Raw genomic sequence first — 18,272 nt, 5'->3', positions numbered from 1 at the left:
CATTTTTTTTTTTACCAAGATTGATCTTAATCAGGATTAGGCATCTACTCTACTCCCACAATTCATATTTAGTACTAGTACTAGGCTATATCATAAAAGTTAGAGTTAATGATTTATCAGTTTTTTATTTCTGAAAACGTAGTGATTCAATGCTCTTTGTTTCTGAATGAGCAGTTTTACTAGGAAAATACACGCCTACATTGTCAATGTCATGTTTGCGTTTAGTAAGAAGCAGTGTAGCCAGATCTACGGAAAAGTCTGTAGATCTACGGATTTCGGGGCTTCAACACAGACCTACGGATTTTTTTGAAATTTCTACGGAATTCCAATAACACAATTTTTTACTAAATTATACATGTGAGCAATAAAGATATTGTGAGTTATTGCTAATAACGAAACGTGATTCCCGTCTGTCACGCTTCGGATGTGCTTCGGACTCAATTCGGACTATAGCGACTATTTATACTTTTGCGTTTCGTTACACGCCGCTCACGCTTCAATTCCGTTCCCTTTTACTACATTAGTGTAGCCTTAGAAAGTTAGATCTTGTACTTACCAATACCTTTGGTAGGTACGCACTGTAATAATATGGCGAAAAAGTAGAAGTGCTACATACACTTCTACTTTTCATTACTTATTATTTATGCTTCAATATAGTCTGTCAAACAGAGGTGTGTGTGTTTGTAAAAAAGCGCGAAATTTTAATTCTTCATGGCTTTTAATTATCCTATTTTTTTTAAATTTTTCGCTTTTTCTAGAGACGGAATCGGCCATAAAAACTTAAAGGAAAAGTCTGTAGAACTACGGATTTTTTAAATTGCGATCTACGGAATTCTACGGATATTTTGGCCGCAGCCTACAGATTTACAGAATTATAATCTGGCAACACTGGTAAGAAGATAATTTCGCCTAGCATTGATCTGTAGTGTTAAACAAGAATAGACTTCATTCCGGTAATAGTAATGACAAAATTTGTTTGTAATAATTTAGCAATGTCATGGAAAAGAGTCAAATGCTAATGATTTTGTAAATGTCATTTCAACATTTTCAACTCCATTGTAGTAATTATTGTTTACGTGTTTCTAAATAACAATAAAATCTGTTTTAGTCTTATATAGGTACATGATAATATATTATGGACGACGAAGACGATTATTGGAACACTAGTGAGACCAAAGCTAAAGCCTTTAGTTTTGACGACGATGTCGTAAGTATAAAAAATCTGAAATAGTATTCCACTATTCCTAACTTTTCTTCTTTTAAATGTCTACAGAAATATTTGAATAAATGATACCTTCTGTTATAACAGTGAAGACTTATATGTTTACTTTATATTTAAATTGTATGTGTAAACTACAAGATTTACGTTCATTTAAATAGTCTTATACTTGTTACAATGTTGAGAAATGTTTTTTTCTTGCAAATAATATCACATAATTTTTTTGTAAAGTTATTGCTGTTGACTGTATGACCACATCTCGGGCACTGAAAATCAAATATATGAAAGAGGCGTGTTCGTAGCACACAGTCTAAGCTCGTGTAGGTGAACGCGTACCATGCTTGTACAAGTGAGATATGACAGGTCGACTGTTCGCGTTTTTGACAGGCGGTAACTGTGGTAACCGAGAGGGGGTGGGCGGCACATTCAGCGGAGAGTGGGAGTGGCCATACTGTACGATAGTACTCTTTATTATACTGTGGTATGACTGTATAGTCAAGGTAGTGAGTCAAATTTGACTCACTTCCTTCTTACTTTCATTAAACGGAAATGTAACCTCAGATGTTTTATGAAATAACTCTACTTCAGCTATCACCGCAAGAAATCTTGGCTATCGGCCAGAACAAGTCTCCGGGGCAGGCTGAAGACGGTCTGTTCTCTGGCACCAGCATTAACAATGTGAAGACGGCCACGCTGCCGCTGTCCAGTCTGGTGCCTAATAAAGTGATGGAGTTGAGTAAGTTATTACAAAACTCAGTTAAATTGTTTTTATTTTAAATATTTATGTATTCATAATTACAGGAGTTTATAAACTCATCAACATTCTGTCTCCTGATTGTAAAATCAGAATTACAATGAATTATTTTGTATGAGTATGAATATGAGTTTAATTTATGATAATGTCAACTCCATAGATCCCTAAGGTCCCTAATAATTATGGATAAACATTAAATTAATGTCATATACAAAGAAAAAGTGACCAATGCCTCCAAGTACGGGTAACGGAGTACGCTGGTTCGTTTCCAGCTTGGAACACTTGGAGGCATTGGTCACTTTTTCTTTGTATATGACATTAATTTAATGTTTAAAGTATAATAATACTAGTAAGACTACTTGAAAAACACGAATTAAAATATTTTCTATAAAAAAATAATTTAAGTTGATCTAAGAATAAATAAATAAAATAAATAAGCCTTTAAAAAAATTGACTTTTTTACAAATAAGCATTTTGTTTAATCTTGTGTTTTGACATCCGAGATGTGTTAGTATAAATTCTGTATGAAAATAAATACACCAACAATCATCTTTCCAGTTCTCCTTGCTCAATCCGGAAAGGACCCCAAAGCAGCTCAACCGCAAGAACACACCGTGTCCGCAACAATCAGAAGGCTGGTCCTTGGCCGTCCGTGCTCTCTGCACAGCCACCGGAGTCTGAAGAGCAAGACGGAGTTGCTGGATGCTGCCGGGGCTGTTGGCGATGGCAATGCTATACTAACTGTAAGACCAGAAAGAAACTGTAAGACAAAGAGAATAAAATAAATTATACTCTGTCAACCAAGTCTGTCAGTAAATAAGAACAAAGAAATGTGAAGAAACTTTAACTTTCTGAACAAGTACGATAATGGTTGGGTATTTATATATGTATTGATATATTTATATATTGGTTAGGTACATATTTACATATTTTGTATTTTATTTATGTACTCTAGCATGTAGTTTATTTTATAGGGGCCGGGCTCTGCTCTAGATTCGAGCGAGATGATATCCGCTGTGCTGTGCCGTACCACACAAAGCGGAATATCATTCGCTGTGCCCTACCTCCTACCTGGGCCATTTTTTTTAAGGTTGTCCCCCCACTTTTTTTGTAACATGGGTATTTTTTACGCGATTCATACTCAGAATCGAGAGCTCTTTCGCTCCTGATAGGAGAAAGAAAATGTCCTAAGATTTCCATACATTTTTTCAAACCTTCCATTCCGTTACCGCCATACAAAATGTATGAAAAAATGGTAACGGAATGGGGAAAAAACCTTGGGACACTTTTTTCTCCTATTAGGATTGAAAGAGCTCGCGATTTTGAGTGGAAAACACATAAAAATTTCCAAATAAAAAAAAAGTGGGTGGACAACTTTGAAAAAAATGGCCCACCTGATATTTATATTTCATTGTTACGTTTTTACAGGTAGTATTATTTCTGATTCAAACCCTAAACAAGAAACTTGTGTACGAGCTTCTATCGTCAAGGCCTCTCGCTCTGAACCACTATATCAGCTTCCTCCAAAACGAGGGCAAAGTATCGGAACTGACGGACCTGCTTACGTAAGTAGCTATATCATAAATACCAAAGACATCCGTATATAGGCTTGTGCAGTTTCGTTCGTTGATCGGAGCGCTCCGATCTCGTTTAATCGCTCCCACGAACTAGTTCGCTCTTTTAGGTCTTTTGCTCATTTAGTTCAGCCAGACCAGCGACCACTGCGGTCGGAAATATCAGAACGAATGGGACCGAATAGTGTCGAAATGATACTAATAGTCCACAGATAGTAAAATTCGGGTTCGAAAGGTTGTAAGTAACCGAAGTTTAATATGAAAACTTGATGTTTTTGTGTTGCTCTGCTAAGTAGCTCTCGCTCTCGGTCGGCGCAGTCACACACTCGTTTTCGTTCCAAACCGCTCGCGCTCGCCGATCCTATACTGAACTAAATGAGCAAAGACCGATTCTCAGAGCATGGAAAGATTCAGTTCATTTCGGTCATTGATGGGATTTTATTCCTTACAGTTCATAGTTCGTGAAAGACACAAGCCTATACGTATAGATAGATAAAGTCCCTTATTCATAAACCCATAAACGTTCACTAAAGTTATCAAGCCGACAAAGTTCGTTAGTCCCTTTCTATCACACCAATACGTCGGAAAGGGACAAACGAACTTTATCGGCTTGATAAGATAACTTTAGTAAACGTTTATGAATAGGGGGGTAAGAAAAAAAGTATAGAATAGAAGAGAATATGAATATTTATTTACATGAACGGAAGCATCAAGAAAATGCACGTTCGACTAGATAGCGCTACAACTTAGGTTTATTCTCTGCTAGATGGCGCTAATATTAATATTGATATTATCAAGTTGATATAGAATTAAATCTGAGGTTCAAAAGTTACAATCCTGTGTACAAGAAGGCAGTTTAAGCAGTATGTACTGTGACTAAACATTTTACTTTGATAGTATAATTCTCTACCTCAAAATTCAAAATTCAATTCGGGGTGTCAAAATTTTCGTTGGTACAGCCGGAGGGGTTTTTGGAATCTGTTTAGTATGGACTTCTAATACAGAATACTAGAGAATCTTAGGGAACCCGCTGGGAATAAATAAATAAATAAATATTATAGGACATTCTTACACAGATTGACTGAGGTCCACGGTAAGCTCAAGAAGGCTTGTCTTGTGGGTACTCAAACAACGATATATATAATATATAAATACTTATATACATAGAAAACATCCATGACTCAGGTACAAATATCTGTGCTCATCACACAAATAAATGCCGTTACCGGGATTCGAACCCGGGACCGCGGCGCAGCAGGCAGGGTCACTACCGACTACGCCAGACCGGTCGGAATCGAGTTGCATCGACGCTCCGCCACTGCTATATACTCAATATTTTTGTAAATATTTCTTTCCGCCATCGCCTTAGTCCGTTTTCACATTATCCGATCCGATATCGGAAGTCGGAAGAATTTCAATAGAAAAAAACCAAGATGGCGCCTGTAATGTATGGGATATCGGTCCGACATCCGATATCGGATCGGATAATGTGAAAACGGACTTACGCGAAAACGATTCCATTCACCGCTTAGATGGCTGAGTCCTCAACTGTTTTTATCTCAAAAACTTTCTGCCTCGAACCTTGCACAGCTAAACTGTGAAATAAACTTCATGTTGCTTTTTATTTTCACTAAAAATGTTTGAAAATTGAAATAGATAGGTACTATACACCAGCGGTTCTCAAACTTATTTTCCCATGTAACCCTTTTAGAAAGTAAAACATCTGACGGAACCCTTAAATTTTTTTTTATTGCAATCTTTATTTTAATAAGCAATCGTGATAGTAAAATCTAATCACTAGATTCTATAATGTGAGGTATTATATGAAGCAGTTTTTTTTATTTTTTAACAATTGGTGAATATTTGGTTTTATGGAAGAGAGTTGAAGTTGCATATCAGGTACCCAAAATTCACGCGGAGCCCCCAGAGAGGCTTTGCGGAGCCCTAGGGGTCCGCGGAGCACACTTTGAGAATGGCTGCTATACACTAAATAAAAAGCCCACTTGGGCTTGATCGCTTTTTCTTGATGGTATCTATTTCAGTTTATAATTTATATATAGTAGTGTTACTACTTAAAACAAAAAAATAATAATAATCACAGAGAACCTCCTATAGAGTGGCAGTCTTGTATATTTGGTTCGCGATACGAGTCACCAGTGTTTGGGGTGCGAGGAGCGGGCGGGGAATGTGTTAAGCGCGCTGTGATTGGCCGTTTCAAGGACGGCGGGCAGTCGCGCCAGATGAAAAGGGACAGAAGTATGACTGTCCCTCTACTGACGCGTAAGTGGCCAATGTAAGTTGACCTATGCCGGCTCTGAATAAATTATAAATATGACTTATTTGTGGAATGTAATGCCGTCTGTTTTTAAATTTGAGCTTCTTGTTACCTTTCCACACCATTTCACACTACAGGTGGACATCTTTAAGGCATCAAAATACCCTTTTCCAATTTTTTTGTGCGAAAAACACGCGCTGCTTTCGGGTCTGTTACTTGGTCGATACTGATCGGGCACGGCGAGCGCCCGCGCTTATATCAGTGCAAATACTAGGAAGGCTGGCCACCGCGAGTCGTCTTGTAATAGATGTCTATAGGGGTTGGTCTGTGATAATAATACAATAATTTGATTTGTTCCCTACATCGATTATAAATGTTTGTTTTGGCCTTGTAGAATGCTGGGAAGATCTCCAGATGCAGCGGTGAGTATTATTATGCTACTGTTATTTATTACTTTTTTGATAAAATGAGAGAGGGAGTGTGAAATAGTGCATTACGATACAAGTGCGAAAAAAAGGAAGATCGAAACGAGTGGCGATAAATCGACATGAGTCGAATTTCCTTTTCGCACGTGTATTGTAAGACGTTTGTCAGTATAGATGGCCCTCCGAAGTTTCGACCTGACAAGAAATGAATCACTTCTCGCACTAGTGCGTAAAAAACGCACCATCTGTACCACAGAACTATATTTAGATAGAAGAAACAAGTTCATCTATTTGTATAGGGGCCGAGCGTGTCAAATTTTGTAGTGAAGTTGTTTCTTGCCTGTAATTTTAAATATGTCTCAGGCTCTTGATTGTTCATAATTTTTGTGTTGTTGGAATTGAATATCACGTAACGAGGCATTTTTTATGTTTTGATTGACTTCAACTTGGGTGAATCAACTTTTTCTTGCTTTTTGCAAGAATTGCCCATACTTATTATTAGCTCTACTTTTGTGAGTTTTAACCTGGCCATCGTGAATAAAGATCCTTATTTTTATTTTACATTAAGGGAATAATTAAAAAAAAAAAAACATTTACAATTAAATCTATATGTGACCCAGTGGAAGAGACACTTTTTTCATACAAAAGTGAGGGACAGCTATGTCCACTGGGTCACTGCTCGAAATAAAGTAATAAAATAGCAAATCCTATAAAAACATGATGTATTGCTTAGCTTGTATATCTGTTTTCAATATAATAAGTATAAACTAATTACACTAAATACAAATTAAATTTTCTGACCACATGTAGTCGAAGTATGCGTAATTTTGCTGGCAAAGAAAAGTTGATTCACCCACTTACAAAAATTGACGCCCGAAAGCTGCTAGCTGCGATTAAAGACGGACAACTCAGTGGATTTCACTGAGTTCATTTGACACGCTAAGTAGATACGTTTGCTTGATCTATGGTATATATGACATCTGTGATCTGTACTGAAAATGATTTTGAAGCCGAAACTTCGTAGGGCCATCTGTACTGAAAAACGTCGTACGATACACGTGTGAAAAGGAAATTCTTAACTCGTGTCGACTTAAAGCACTCCCTTCGGTCGTGTTTTAATTTATCGCCTCTCGTTTCGATCTTCTTTTTTTCGCACTTGTATCGTAATGTGGAAACTATTTTTCCCAGATGCATCAATTTCAACAACACATGCGATCGGGTGGCTCAGTGGATAGTTTACTGCGGAAGGTAACCAACCTGGTCGCCAACCATTTCAACCAGCCAGGGATAGATGCCTATCAGGCTAAGATGTTAGCCGACTTTGTCAAATTGCTAGGTAATAAAATACTTATAAAAATATTTAAAACTAGCTTTTACCCGCGGCTTCGCTCGCGTTAAATTCGAACATTGCGGAATGCTCCATACAAACTCCCCCCCCCCCCCCCCATTTTAGGGAAGGGGGGTTAGAAAGAGACAAAGTAGCCTATATCACTCTCCATACCTTCAACTATCTCCACTCAAAAAGTCGTCTATTCGTCACGTCTATTCGTCGCTCCGTTTTGCGGTGAAAGACGGACAAACAAACAGACACACACACTTTCCCATTTATAATATTAGTATGGATTTACTGCAAAGGTAAACAACCTCGTTACCAACCTCTTTATAAATAACCAAACAAGTATGTTGACTGTTTGTTTGTCCGTCGTTCACGGCAAAACGGAGCACGAATCGACGTGATTTTTTAGGTGGAGATAGTTGAAGGGATGGAGAGTGACATAGGCTACTTTTTGTCTCTTTCTAACGCGAGCGAAGCCGCGGGCAAAAGCGAATGTTAAATATAAAAAAACACGTTCTGCTTAAATTTATTTTTAAAAAGTCGTATACCAATTTCTAAGTAACGGCCCGGCCACGACATTGGTCTAAGCGCACAGCGGTGAGCGGCGGCCATACATTGGAGCGAGACACAGCGATGGGTCTTTCCATTCGCACGTATGGCTTCCGCTCACCGCTGTCGCGCTTAGACCAATGTCGTGGCCGGGCCATAAAGCCTGACCAGAATTATATGGCTACGCGCCATGTTGCGGAATTTCATTGGAACTATTTTCTTCATACTAAACTGAACTGTCACAACATACATCAGAATAACAGCGCCCTCCTGACAATAGTCATATATATGTTGTCATGTGATTGTCAGTGACGTACATAAAAAATGTTTTGTTTTAGGTTTTCCCTTCACATCCTTCATCAAAAAATATATCTATATGATAAAAAAAAAAATACCGAACATTCTCCTCACGTGTGAAAGTCAACACTACGGTAACACCAAGCCAACACTGACATTGGCAAATTCACCCTGTGCAATTGGCAGGGAGTAAATGCCAAAGCTGCAAAAAAAAAGTTATATATTTCTTGGTCAGGCTTTAATTGACGTCATTAAGTAGAGGTATTATCCGGTTCCAATATTTCATTCGAAATATACAGGACAAATCAGTTAATCTCTTCTCACTGAACGATATTTAGAGACCTTATACATCTCTAATCATTGTATGAGCGTAATACTTTAGTTAGAACTTAGATTTTTTTTTTAATTATATGAGCCTCCCTCTTCCTCAGCACATTTCAGATGGATATAGTTTTAGTATTCTAATATATCTCTCTTTCTTATCATCTGAAAGTCTGTTTGCCAGTCGGCAGAGTCTGTTTGCCAGTCGGCAAACCTAGAATTAGTATTGTCAATTGCAATTTCAGTTCAACTTGTATATTGACGTGTAAAAGTGCCCCTGTGGCCTATTTGCTGAATAAATGATTTGTAATTTGTACGCAACTATGGGAACAAATCAAATTATTTTAACAAATATTTTGATTTGTGTTTTTTATGTAGTCACACTACTATATATAAATTAAAAATCGAAATAAGATGTCATATATTAAAGAAAAAATGACGAGCACCACCAGTGGTGAAGGCCGGATTCGAACCGGCATCTTTTAGCAATCCGGGCCAAACGCCATGAACCCTAGGCCACCTCGCCACAGCGGAAGCCGTCGTAATTTCTCTTCTATATGTCATCTTTGTTAGACTAGGCGTCTTTGACCAACTCTAAGGGCAAGCAGTAAATCTTTTCTTTAATATATGACATCTTATTTCGATTTGTAATTAGTGATTTTATTTGAAAGAAAGAATATATAAAAATACTATATTTTACAAAAATATTTTTAATTTATTCGCAGAATGGCAGAAATACGCCCAGAAGCCAGTTCTGGAAAACAAATCAGCTTTATACTGTCTGGCATACTGCTGTGCCAATCATTGGCACGAGGGTGCCGGTAACATGATGTCACCTCTCACTCTGTGCCAGAGGCAACAGGTTTGTGTCATTCTTTGTTACACTCCATTTCAAATTCCTACTCTTTTTAGTCAGACTACGAGATCTCACATGCAAGTTTCATTACAATGCAGCATTTGATCCGCCACCTAATTGGGTGATCATCTCAATAGCCCGCAATGTATCTAAAATCACATGGGAGTCCTGCGCTGTCGAACTTAACCTTTATTCTGGCGTGTGCGTGATGTTTCTGTTTTTATTTTTCAGATAAGTCCACTCCAGTACGATTGGGTTGTATTGAATGTTCATGCTAAGTCCGGAAAATGGGATATCGTGGAGTCTTTGTTCACGAAAAAGGTAAGCCCAAGTATGAAAGATATTAGGGCCATTTTTTTCCTACTTTTTTTTTTATTTGGAATTTTTTATGTGGTTTCCACTCAGAATCGCGAGCTCTTTCAATTCTAATAGGAGAAGAAAAGTGTCCCAAGGTTTTTTTCCCATTCCGTTACCATTTTTTCATACATTTTGTATGGCGGTAACGGAATGGAAGGTTCGAAAAAATGTATGGAAATCTTGGGACATTTTTTTTCTCCTATCAGGATCGAGAGACCTCGTGATTCTGAGTATTAATCGCGTAAAAAAATACCCATGTTACAAAAAAAGTGGGGTGGACAACTTTGAAAAAACATACATACAACATACAATCACGCCTGTATCCCAAAAGGGGTAGGCAGAGCACATGAAACTACTAAAGCTTCAGCGCCACTCTTGGCAAATAAGGGGTTAAAAGAAAATGAAACTGTGGCATTGCAGTGACAGGTTGCCAGCCTCTCGCCTACACCACAATTTAACCCATATCCCATAGTCGCCTTCTACGACACCCACGGGAAGAAAGGGGCTGGTGAAATTCTTAACCCGTCACCACACAGGCAACTTTGAAAAAAATGGCCCATTAATCACGCCTATTTTCCCGAGGGCACATCTCGGACACTGGCGGTCAAATATATGAAAGAGGCGCGTTCCTAGCACACAGTCTAATCTCGTGTAGGTGAATGCGTACCATGCTTGTATGAGTGAGATATGACAGGTCGACTGTTCAAGTTTTTGACAGGCGTTAACTGTGAGGTAATCTAGGGGGTGGGCGGCACTTTCAGCAGGGAGCGGGAGTGGGCATACTCTACGATAGTACTCTTTATTATACTGTGCCGAGGGGTAGGCAGAGATCATGAAAATCCATACTAATGATCGAGTATTTTGTTGCGTTCAACGTTTTTACTGCCATAGACAAAGCTATGAATTTTACTCTATGCGTTCAGTGATTCTACTGCCACAGAGTCAGAAACATATGCTGGCTTTATTAAAAAAAAAGTGACGATTGTTCCTCCCGGCCCAAAAGATTTTTTTTTTATTACATACATGGAAAACCAACAGCTGAAGTTATCAATACAATCCAAAATAAAATTACAAAGCCAATTACAGGTTCTCACTTATATGATAGTATAGTCAGTTATATGATGTGTTTTCCCTTAATTTTGATGTTTTTTGTTTATTTTTCCTTGATTTTGATGTTTTTTTGTTAATTTTTCAGGACTGGCTCGGCCGAACAACAGTTTCCTCACATATACCTATAGAAACTCTCCTATCAAGACTGAGCGAGATGCAAGCGAGTAAACAACTACTGGCGACATGCGTCAACAAGGTCGCTGCTTCGCAAGACAGACTTAGATTGGCACAGGCGTTTAAGGTACAGATATAAGTAGTAGGCGAAGCGTGGGTAGGCCCCCCACAAGGTGGACTGATGACCTGGTGAAGGTCGCAGGAGTCCGCTGGATGCGGGTGGCGCAGGACAGGTCATTGTGGCAATCTTTGGGGGAGGCCTATGTCCAGCAGTGGACGTCTTTCGGCTGATATGATGATGATGATGATAAGTAGTGGCCGACCGAAGGTTCCATTTCGATTTGCTGTGTTTCCGCTTAGTGATCAAAAACATCACGGATAGTTCTACAACTTTTGTATAAAAACGAATGTTTTTGTAGCTTATTTTGCTAATGACGAACCAATTAATGAGGGTTTTCTGAAATTGAAATTCGTTTTTATGCCAGGCCACAGAATATATAATAGTACAAGTACAGAAGGCTCACTCCTTTGATGCTCACCAAATGCCGCCTGTCATAATTCTTACCTACATTAACAAACGGACCGCACGCGAGCAGCCGATATTGCATTTTATTGCGCCGAGCGAAGGTCGTCGCGACTGAATGGGCCGCGAACTCGCGGCCGCCGGCATGTACTTGTAGCGCGGCGATAGAATCGCGGAGTGAGCCGCCCCTGGCCAGGCGGCGATACTGAGACATCATGCATTCTGACAGCAAACTCCATCAATCCATCAATAAATGTCGATTTAATATAATTGGTGGATTTAGAAGTTTTTTTTCTGTTTGTTGTTTACATTTTTTTTTTGTTTTTGGGGCTTTAGGTTATACGATAGATATTACAATCAATGGTATATAGTGTTAATATACAGTGCTCCCCAAAACTACGGTATGTTTCACTGTGGAGTCAAGAAAGTATATAACTATGTATACACAGAGAGTATAACAACAAGACTTCTTCAGGCAACATTTTCACGCGATCTTGCGTATGGACTCTGGACAGGAGGTCATCCCGTAAACAAAGTTTCCAACAACTTTTTGCCAGTTGATCAGCAAAATTGCTCAACTAATGCTCAACAAATGTTTACCATGAAGTCCATGAATACGTGGTTTAACGAGGAGCAGTCGGAGCGAAACATGTCGAGTGATCTTCGACAATTTTACGTGAGAGACACAGTGATCCCGACAAAGTTGTCAAATAGAGAAGTAACTATATTAAGTTGTTAATGTTAATCTTAAATATTTGTATTTTCAGATACATTCCGTGGTAATAGAGACGTATGCGAAGCAGAAAGACAGACTGGCGCTTCAGAACTACAAGATGACTTTAAACCCCCAGTCAGAAGAGTTTATTCTAGTCGAAAACACGCTTAGGGACAACGTGAGTATCTAAAATGAAATGAAATGAAATGAAATATTTTATTTTCCAAGTAGGCATACTACAATGCGCTTATGAACGTCAAATAAAACTACGCCGGCTCTAACCCTACGCCTCAGCCTCGAGAAGATTTCAGTCCCCCCTCAGTTGGAGGAGGGTATCCACTATGGGACCGGCAAGAAACTCGGCGGGCCACTTCTTTTCAAAACATTACATCTTATAATTAACATGCATTAAAAAAACCAAGATACAATTTAATAAGCAAAAGTATTCATAAAAAAAAATATTAACACAAGAAATTATACAAAGTACAAAGCTATTATGATTATTAATAAGAGATGTTAGAGATGTATAGAGTCTCTAAGTGTCAAAGTACATCTAAAAAAATTATACATGAAGAAAAAAAAACGAATAACTAAAATAACTTTAGAGTTGTAAAAAAAAATTACACATTCATTACATATTACCAGGGCCCGTAACTTTCATGCCGATGACATCAATTTGACGTCACGCTGCATATAGAATGATTCAAATAATTTATTGTAATAATTAATTATTATTCATCAATCAATTTAATCATGTACAAATGACTTCAAAAGTGAGCTACTCATACGTGAAATACTTAATACATTTACTTGATACGTGAAACGAAAAGGAAACAATTTTGTTTTGTTTTTATTATTTATTGAATTATGGTAGCAAAACTATTTAATAAAAGTATGTATAAAAATAAACAAATAATTAATTTACTATTCACGTATCAAGTAGGTATTAATTATTTTACGTATGAATAGATTAGTATTGAAGTCATAATTAAAATGATTGATGAATAATGATTAATTATTAAATAAAACTATTCCTTTATGCAGCTTGACGTCAAATTTATGTCATAGGCATGACAGTTACGGGCCCTGCATATTACCTAAGACATACCGGGTGTCCCTATGCTAGGTTTACGGGCTTAGTATTTGTCATTAGTATTAGTGATTAAGAGCTTGTCAGCAAAGTGACAAGTGGCAAGTAGCCGTCCACACATGTGTGTTAGAGAAAAGTATTAGTTACAATATATTAGGTACAATGGTGACGAAATAAACTAATCACTGGAGTAGTTAAACTTCACTTGTCAGTAATGTTTTTCACTGCCCACATCTACTTTAAAAATATATCACTCCGGACCACATATGATGTGCATAAAGATCTTTAATAAACTTCTTCAATCAATAAAACAAATAGAAAATCCCTTAACACATATCTAATAAGCAAAACCAGAAATACATTGCAATAGAGTTTTTTAATGACAAAATGTTTAATTAATAATACATATTATGATAAAAGTAAGTAGCTTAATTCTAAAGTATTACTAATTAGCTATTAGATAACTTGTACAACGTAATTTATAATTTACCTACTATTCAGTAGTTGTAAGATTGCTGCGCCCTTGCAGGGTCATATTACTCCCACGTGATATAATTATGTTTGTAATATGTTTGCAATAAATGCTTTGTTTGTTTGTTTACACCACTTGAAAAGTGACAAGTATTAGTAGATTTTTGCCGGCGATAGATACTTGTCGCTTAGTAAATAGAACCGACTTCTATTCACTTGCAGTCGCAGTTGCACTAATACTTAGCACTTGTACAATATGTTTACACGCATGTGACAAGTGTTAGAGACACGCACTAAGCATTAGCTACTAAGCTCGTGTAAACCTAGCATAAGCCAATGCCAAAATACAGCCGCTAGGACCATCGACTTAGCAAGCAGGGTCACTATTAAGCACTAAGACTGGTCGTCAGGCCTGCTAGCCGAATGGCATTTCTGCGACGCCAGACGCCGACAGAAATGCAGTCTAGCTCTGTCGCGCCAATACGAAAGAGCGACATAGATAGCTACGAAAGAGATATTTTTTGTTCTTGTCATAGATGTTTTCTATATTTGTATATTACATATAATATATCGTTGTCTGGGTACCCACAACACAAGCCTTCTTGAGCTTACCGTGGGACTCAGTCAATCTGTGTAAGAATATCCTATAATATTTATTTATTTATTTATAGATAAAATAAGTTAGTTAAGTGTTAGTGACATAGGCTTAGGTACGATTGATTTTGCTAATACATATAAGCAAAGATAGTATTTTATACAATCGTGATATAATACAAAGCTTTTCAGTCGAGTACCATGTTTAATAGGCCACGAAGCTTGCTGAGTGGCCTAATAGTACGGTACGAGAGTGAAAAGCTTAATTATATCACTATTGTATACAATACTTTTTCTACGAGTCATCATCTTCATCATCAATGGACGGAAATATCATCATTCATGCAAGTTAAAATTATTGTTAATAGAGTCGTTCACCGTTGTATCAACATCGAATTACCTAGCAACCAATTGTTTGTAATAACCGTCTCAGATTGGCCGATAACGCGACAGATAAAAAAAAATGAGTTTCAGATGCAGGAAAATTTGCCAGGTCTCGCAAATTAGTATAGAAATTGTATGAAGTTCTATTTTTGAAATTATTACAGTTAACTAAAGTCAACTATAATGAGCTTATTATAATTGAGTCGGAACTGCCATAGAGTATCCAACACTGAAAAGTTAGCACTTATAGCACAGAATATATAATAGTACAAGTACAGAAGGCCCACTGCTTTGATGTTCACGAAATGCCGCCTTTTTAAATGCCTACAAAATTCTAACAAAGAAACGAGCCGCACGTGTGCACCGTTGGACGATAGGGTTGCTTATGGATTAAAACGAAAATTAATACTCAGAGAAAATGTTATAAGTACTATTATATTCAAGTCTTAGGTACTTTCTATATAGGTACCTACAGTATTTATATATTTTTGTTTAAGTCCCAACATCACAAGCCTTATTGAACTTTTCCGTCGGACTGATATCTGTGTAAGATTGTCCTATTTTATTCATGATGTCTATTTAACTAGGCATTATTAGCCATTCCACACGTGGACATCGCATATGAACCTTAAAAAAACTTGCGACGTAAAGTAACAATAGAAAGTGCGAACGTGCGTTCCGTGAGAACGCGCGCCACCCCTGATTAGGCCGCGAACTCGCGGCCGCCAGCATGTACTTGTAGCGCGGCGATAGAATCGCGGAGTGAGCCGCCCCTGCTTATAGTTTAGTCTGTGGTGTCCTAATTGACAGATTAGGTACAGTCGATAAGTAGAAAAAACATTTTTCAGTACATATATGTAGTGTTTTTTCCAGCAAAACTTCGCAAAGAAGTAGGTACGTATCTTGTCAGGTCGGAGCTTTAAAACCCAGAGTTCATAAATATGTGTACATTTAAGAGTTTTGAATGATTCACGGTTATTTTCATTAGACTTATATTGACCGGGATATAGACCGTGATTACCTTTTTGATTTTTGTCGAGCTCCCGATATTTGTTTCCCGATATTTTGTTTGTGTAAAAAACCGGTGAAGTCAGAATTGAACAAACGTAGTGACACTGTGAGTGTAGTGTGTTTGGACAGACCATCGAGTGTGAATGCGACCAGTGGTAACGCTGAAAGTGAACGCAGCCGACGCGCGCGAAGGAGGGTAGATCGCGCGCTGTCTATGCAACTTTAACATCCACCCGCCTTCGTCAGTTTTCCGTGATCATGATGCATGCAACTGCGTCGAAATATCGGGAGCTCGACAAAAATCAAAAAGGTAATCACGGTCTATATCCCGGTCAATATAGTATAATGTGCACATTTCTTCACCTTAACTCGTTGCTATAAGGTGAAGAAATGTACACATATTTATGAACTCGACTGTACGATACACGTGCGAAGAGGGAATTCGTAACTCGTGTCGATATAACATCCCTCTTTTGGTTGTGTTTTAATTTATCTCTACCCTTATCAATATTCCCCTTTTCCGAACTTGTATCATAATGTACTATAAAATCTTTTTTTTTTCAGTCCATCAAATGGAAGAACTGATCTCCTTAAACAAATCAAGAACCATACAGGATATGAATAATCTCAGTTATAATATAATACGGCTCTCTCATAAAGTGAAGATTTAATTTAAGGCAATCCTATCGATTTTATACCTTGAAAACTCTATATTAAATTCCGAAGTTGACCTGAGCTGTATTTTCATATGTTATTAAGTGTACTCAAAATATTTATACATACTTGAAATAAAAGGTAATTTTATTTTTACTATACATTTGTTTCAATTCTGCTGATAGCTTTTTACATAGAAGAATAGGTAAATAAAATGCGTTTATTAAAATGTTTTTGGTAGTACCTATTAGTTACCTACGCTCTGGTCATTCATCATTAATAAAATAATTATACATACATACATACAATCACGCCTGTGTCCCATGAAGGGGTAGGCAGAGCACATGAAACTACTCAGGTTTCAGTGCCACTCTTGGCAAATAAGGGGTTGAAAGAAAACGAAACTGTGACATTGCAGTGACAGGTTGCCAGCCTCTCGCCTACGCCACAATTTAACCCATATCCCACAGTCGCCTTCTACGACACCCACGAGAAGAAAGGGGGTGGTGAAATTAATAATATAATATATAATAATATAATATATAGTAATAATTATAATATTGAATATTTAGTTATTTTTTTTTTAATTTATGTTTTAATTTGCGAGGCAAAGTTACCTAATTTTAATTTACAGATAAATAAAAATCAAGATCAAACAATATGGAAATACCATAATACACTAGGTATACCTACTTAGTTTCAGCTACATTTTTGTGTTTACATAACGATAGTAAAAGATAAGAACTAACACAGATATCGTCACTACTTTAAAAAAAACTTGTATCTTCGTCTGTCAATGAAAAGAAAATTGTAGTAAGTATGTATGGAATGCATATAGACTTACTGCGTTTTAACTTTGAGGAGCAGCGTGAGATACGAGATTGTTTCAAAGTAGTGACGATATGTACCTATGATTATCTGTAGCTACGCAAGCTCTCGTTGAAACTTACGTTCCTTCTAATAAGGTTAAAAATATGTTAAATACTAAACGATGACTCAGTTCAATGATAATATATTTACCACCTGTAGTGTATGAGTCAGTTGACTACATAAATTCAATCTGTTCAGTTGTGCGAACCGAAAAACAGGAAAATACTGAGAAAAATCTCTGAAGGACTTTTAAACAGCTGTGATTTTTAATAAAACCAGCTAAATTACAAAAAAGTACCTATTTCCATCGGAAAGAACGAAAACAGAAGACCGCCATTTTGAATTTTGAACAACTCACGAATATTCGAAAGCTACAAACTTATCTCTGCCGTTGGAAAAGCGAGCGACGCCAGTTTTGAACCTTCCCGCTTCGTGTTAGAGTCGAAGATTTGCGTGTGCTGTACGTGTAACTGCGGCTCATGTGGCAAGATCCTGCGGTGCCTGTTGTGCATTACCTGTTTGGTGTATCTGTTGAAAATGTGCGGTGTGGATGTAGGCGATGATTGTTGCCAATGTGGGGACGACGATTAGTTATAATAAAAATTGTAGAAAAGTCTATTGATATGTACCTAACTATTTATAAAAACAAATGTCCAAAAATCGCTTGTTAGTATGAAGACCACATCTCGGACACTGGCAATCAAATATATGAAAGAGACGCGTTCCTAGCACACATTCTAAGCTCGTGTAGGTGAACGCGTACCATGCTTGTA

General features: G+C 37.5%; 1 protein-coding gene across 1 annotated transcript; it reads left to right on the top strand.

Moving 5' to 3' along the window:
* The first annotated feature begins 1,031 nt into the window (after positions 1-1,031).
* On the top strand, positions 1,032-16,779 carry LOC125238298 (vacuolar protein sorting-associated protein 16B-like). The gene is made up of 11 exons (XM_048145587.1): positions 1,032-1,207; positions 1,808-1,955; positions 2,532-2,716; positions 3,402-3,538; positions 6,217-6,244; positions 7,436-7,583; positions 9,476-9,612; positions 9,838-9,927; positions 11,159-11,314; positions 12,478-12,603; positions 16,540-16,779. Exons 1-11 carry the CDS (start codon positions 1,136-1,138, stop codon positions 16,558-16,560), a joined length of 1,248 nt encoding a protein of 415 aa, XP_048001544.1. The 5' UTR covers positions 1,032-1,135; the 3' UTR covers positions 16,561-16,779.
* Positions 16,780-18,272: the final 1,493 nt, after the last annotated feature.

The sequence above is a fragment of the Leguminivora glycinivorella genome, chromosome 23 (genome assembly GCF_023078275.1).
Source record: "Leguminivora glycinivorella isolate SPB_JAAS2020 chromosome 23, LegGlyc_1.1, whole genome shotgun sequence".
In the NCBI taxonomy this organism is placed as follows: Eukaryota; Metazoa; Arthropoda; class Insecta; order Lepidoptera; family Tortricidae; genus Leguminivora; species Leguminivora glycinivorella.
Note: the sequence above shows the minus strand (reverse complement) of the source record. Positions and strands in the feature narration are given on the sequence as shown.

Coding starts and splice junctions, on each gene's coding strand:
- LOC125238298 (XM_048145587.1), top strand. CDS start 1,136: ATGGACGACGAAGACGATTATTGGAACACTAGTGAGACCAAAGCTAAA. Junction 2,717..3,401: donor ATGGCAATGCTATACTAACT/GTAAGACCAGAA, acceptor ACGTTTTTACAG/GTAGTATTATTTCTGATTCA. Junction 11,315..12,477: donor GATTGGCACAGGCGTTTAAG/GTACAGATATAA, acceptor TTGTATTTTCAG/ATACATTCCGTGGTAATAGA.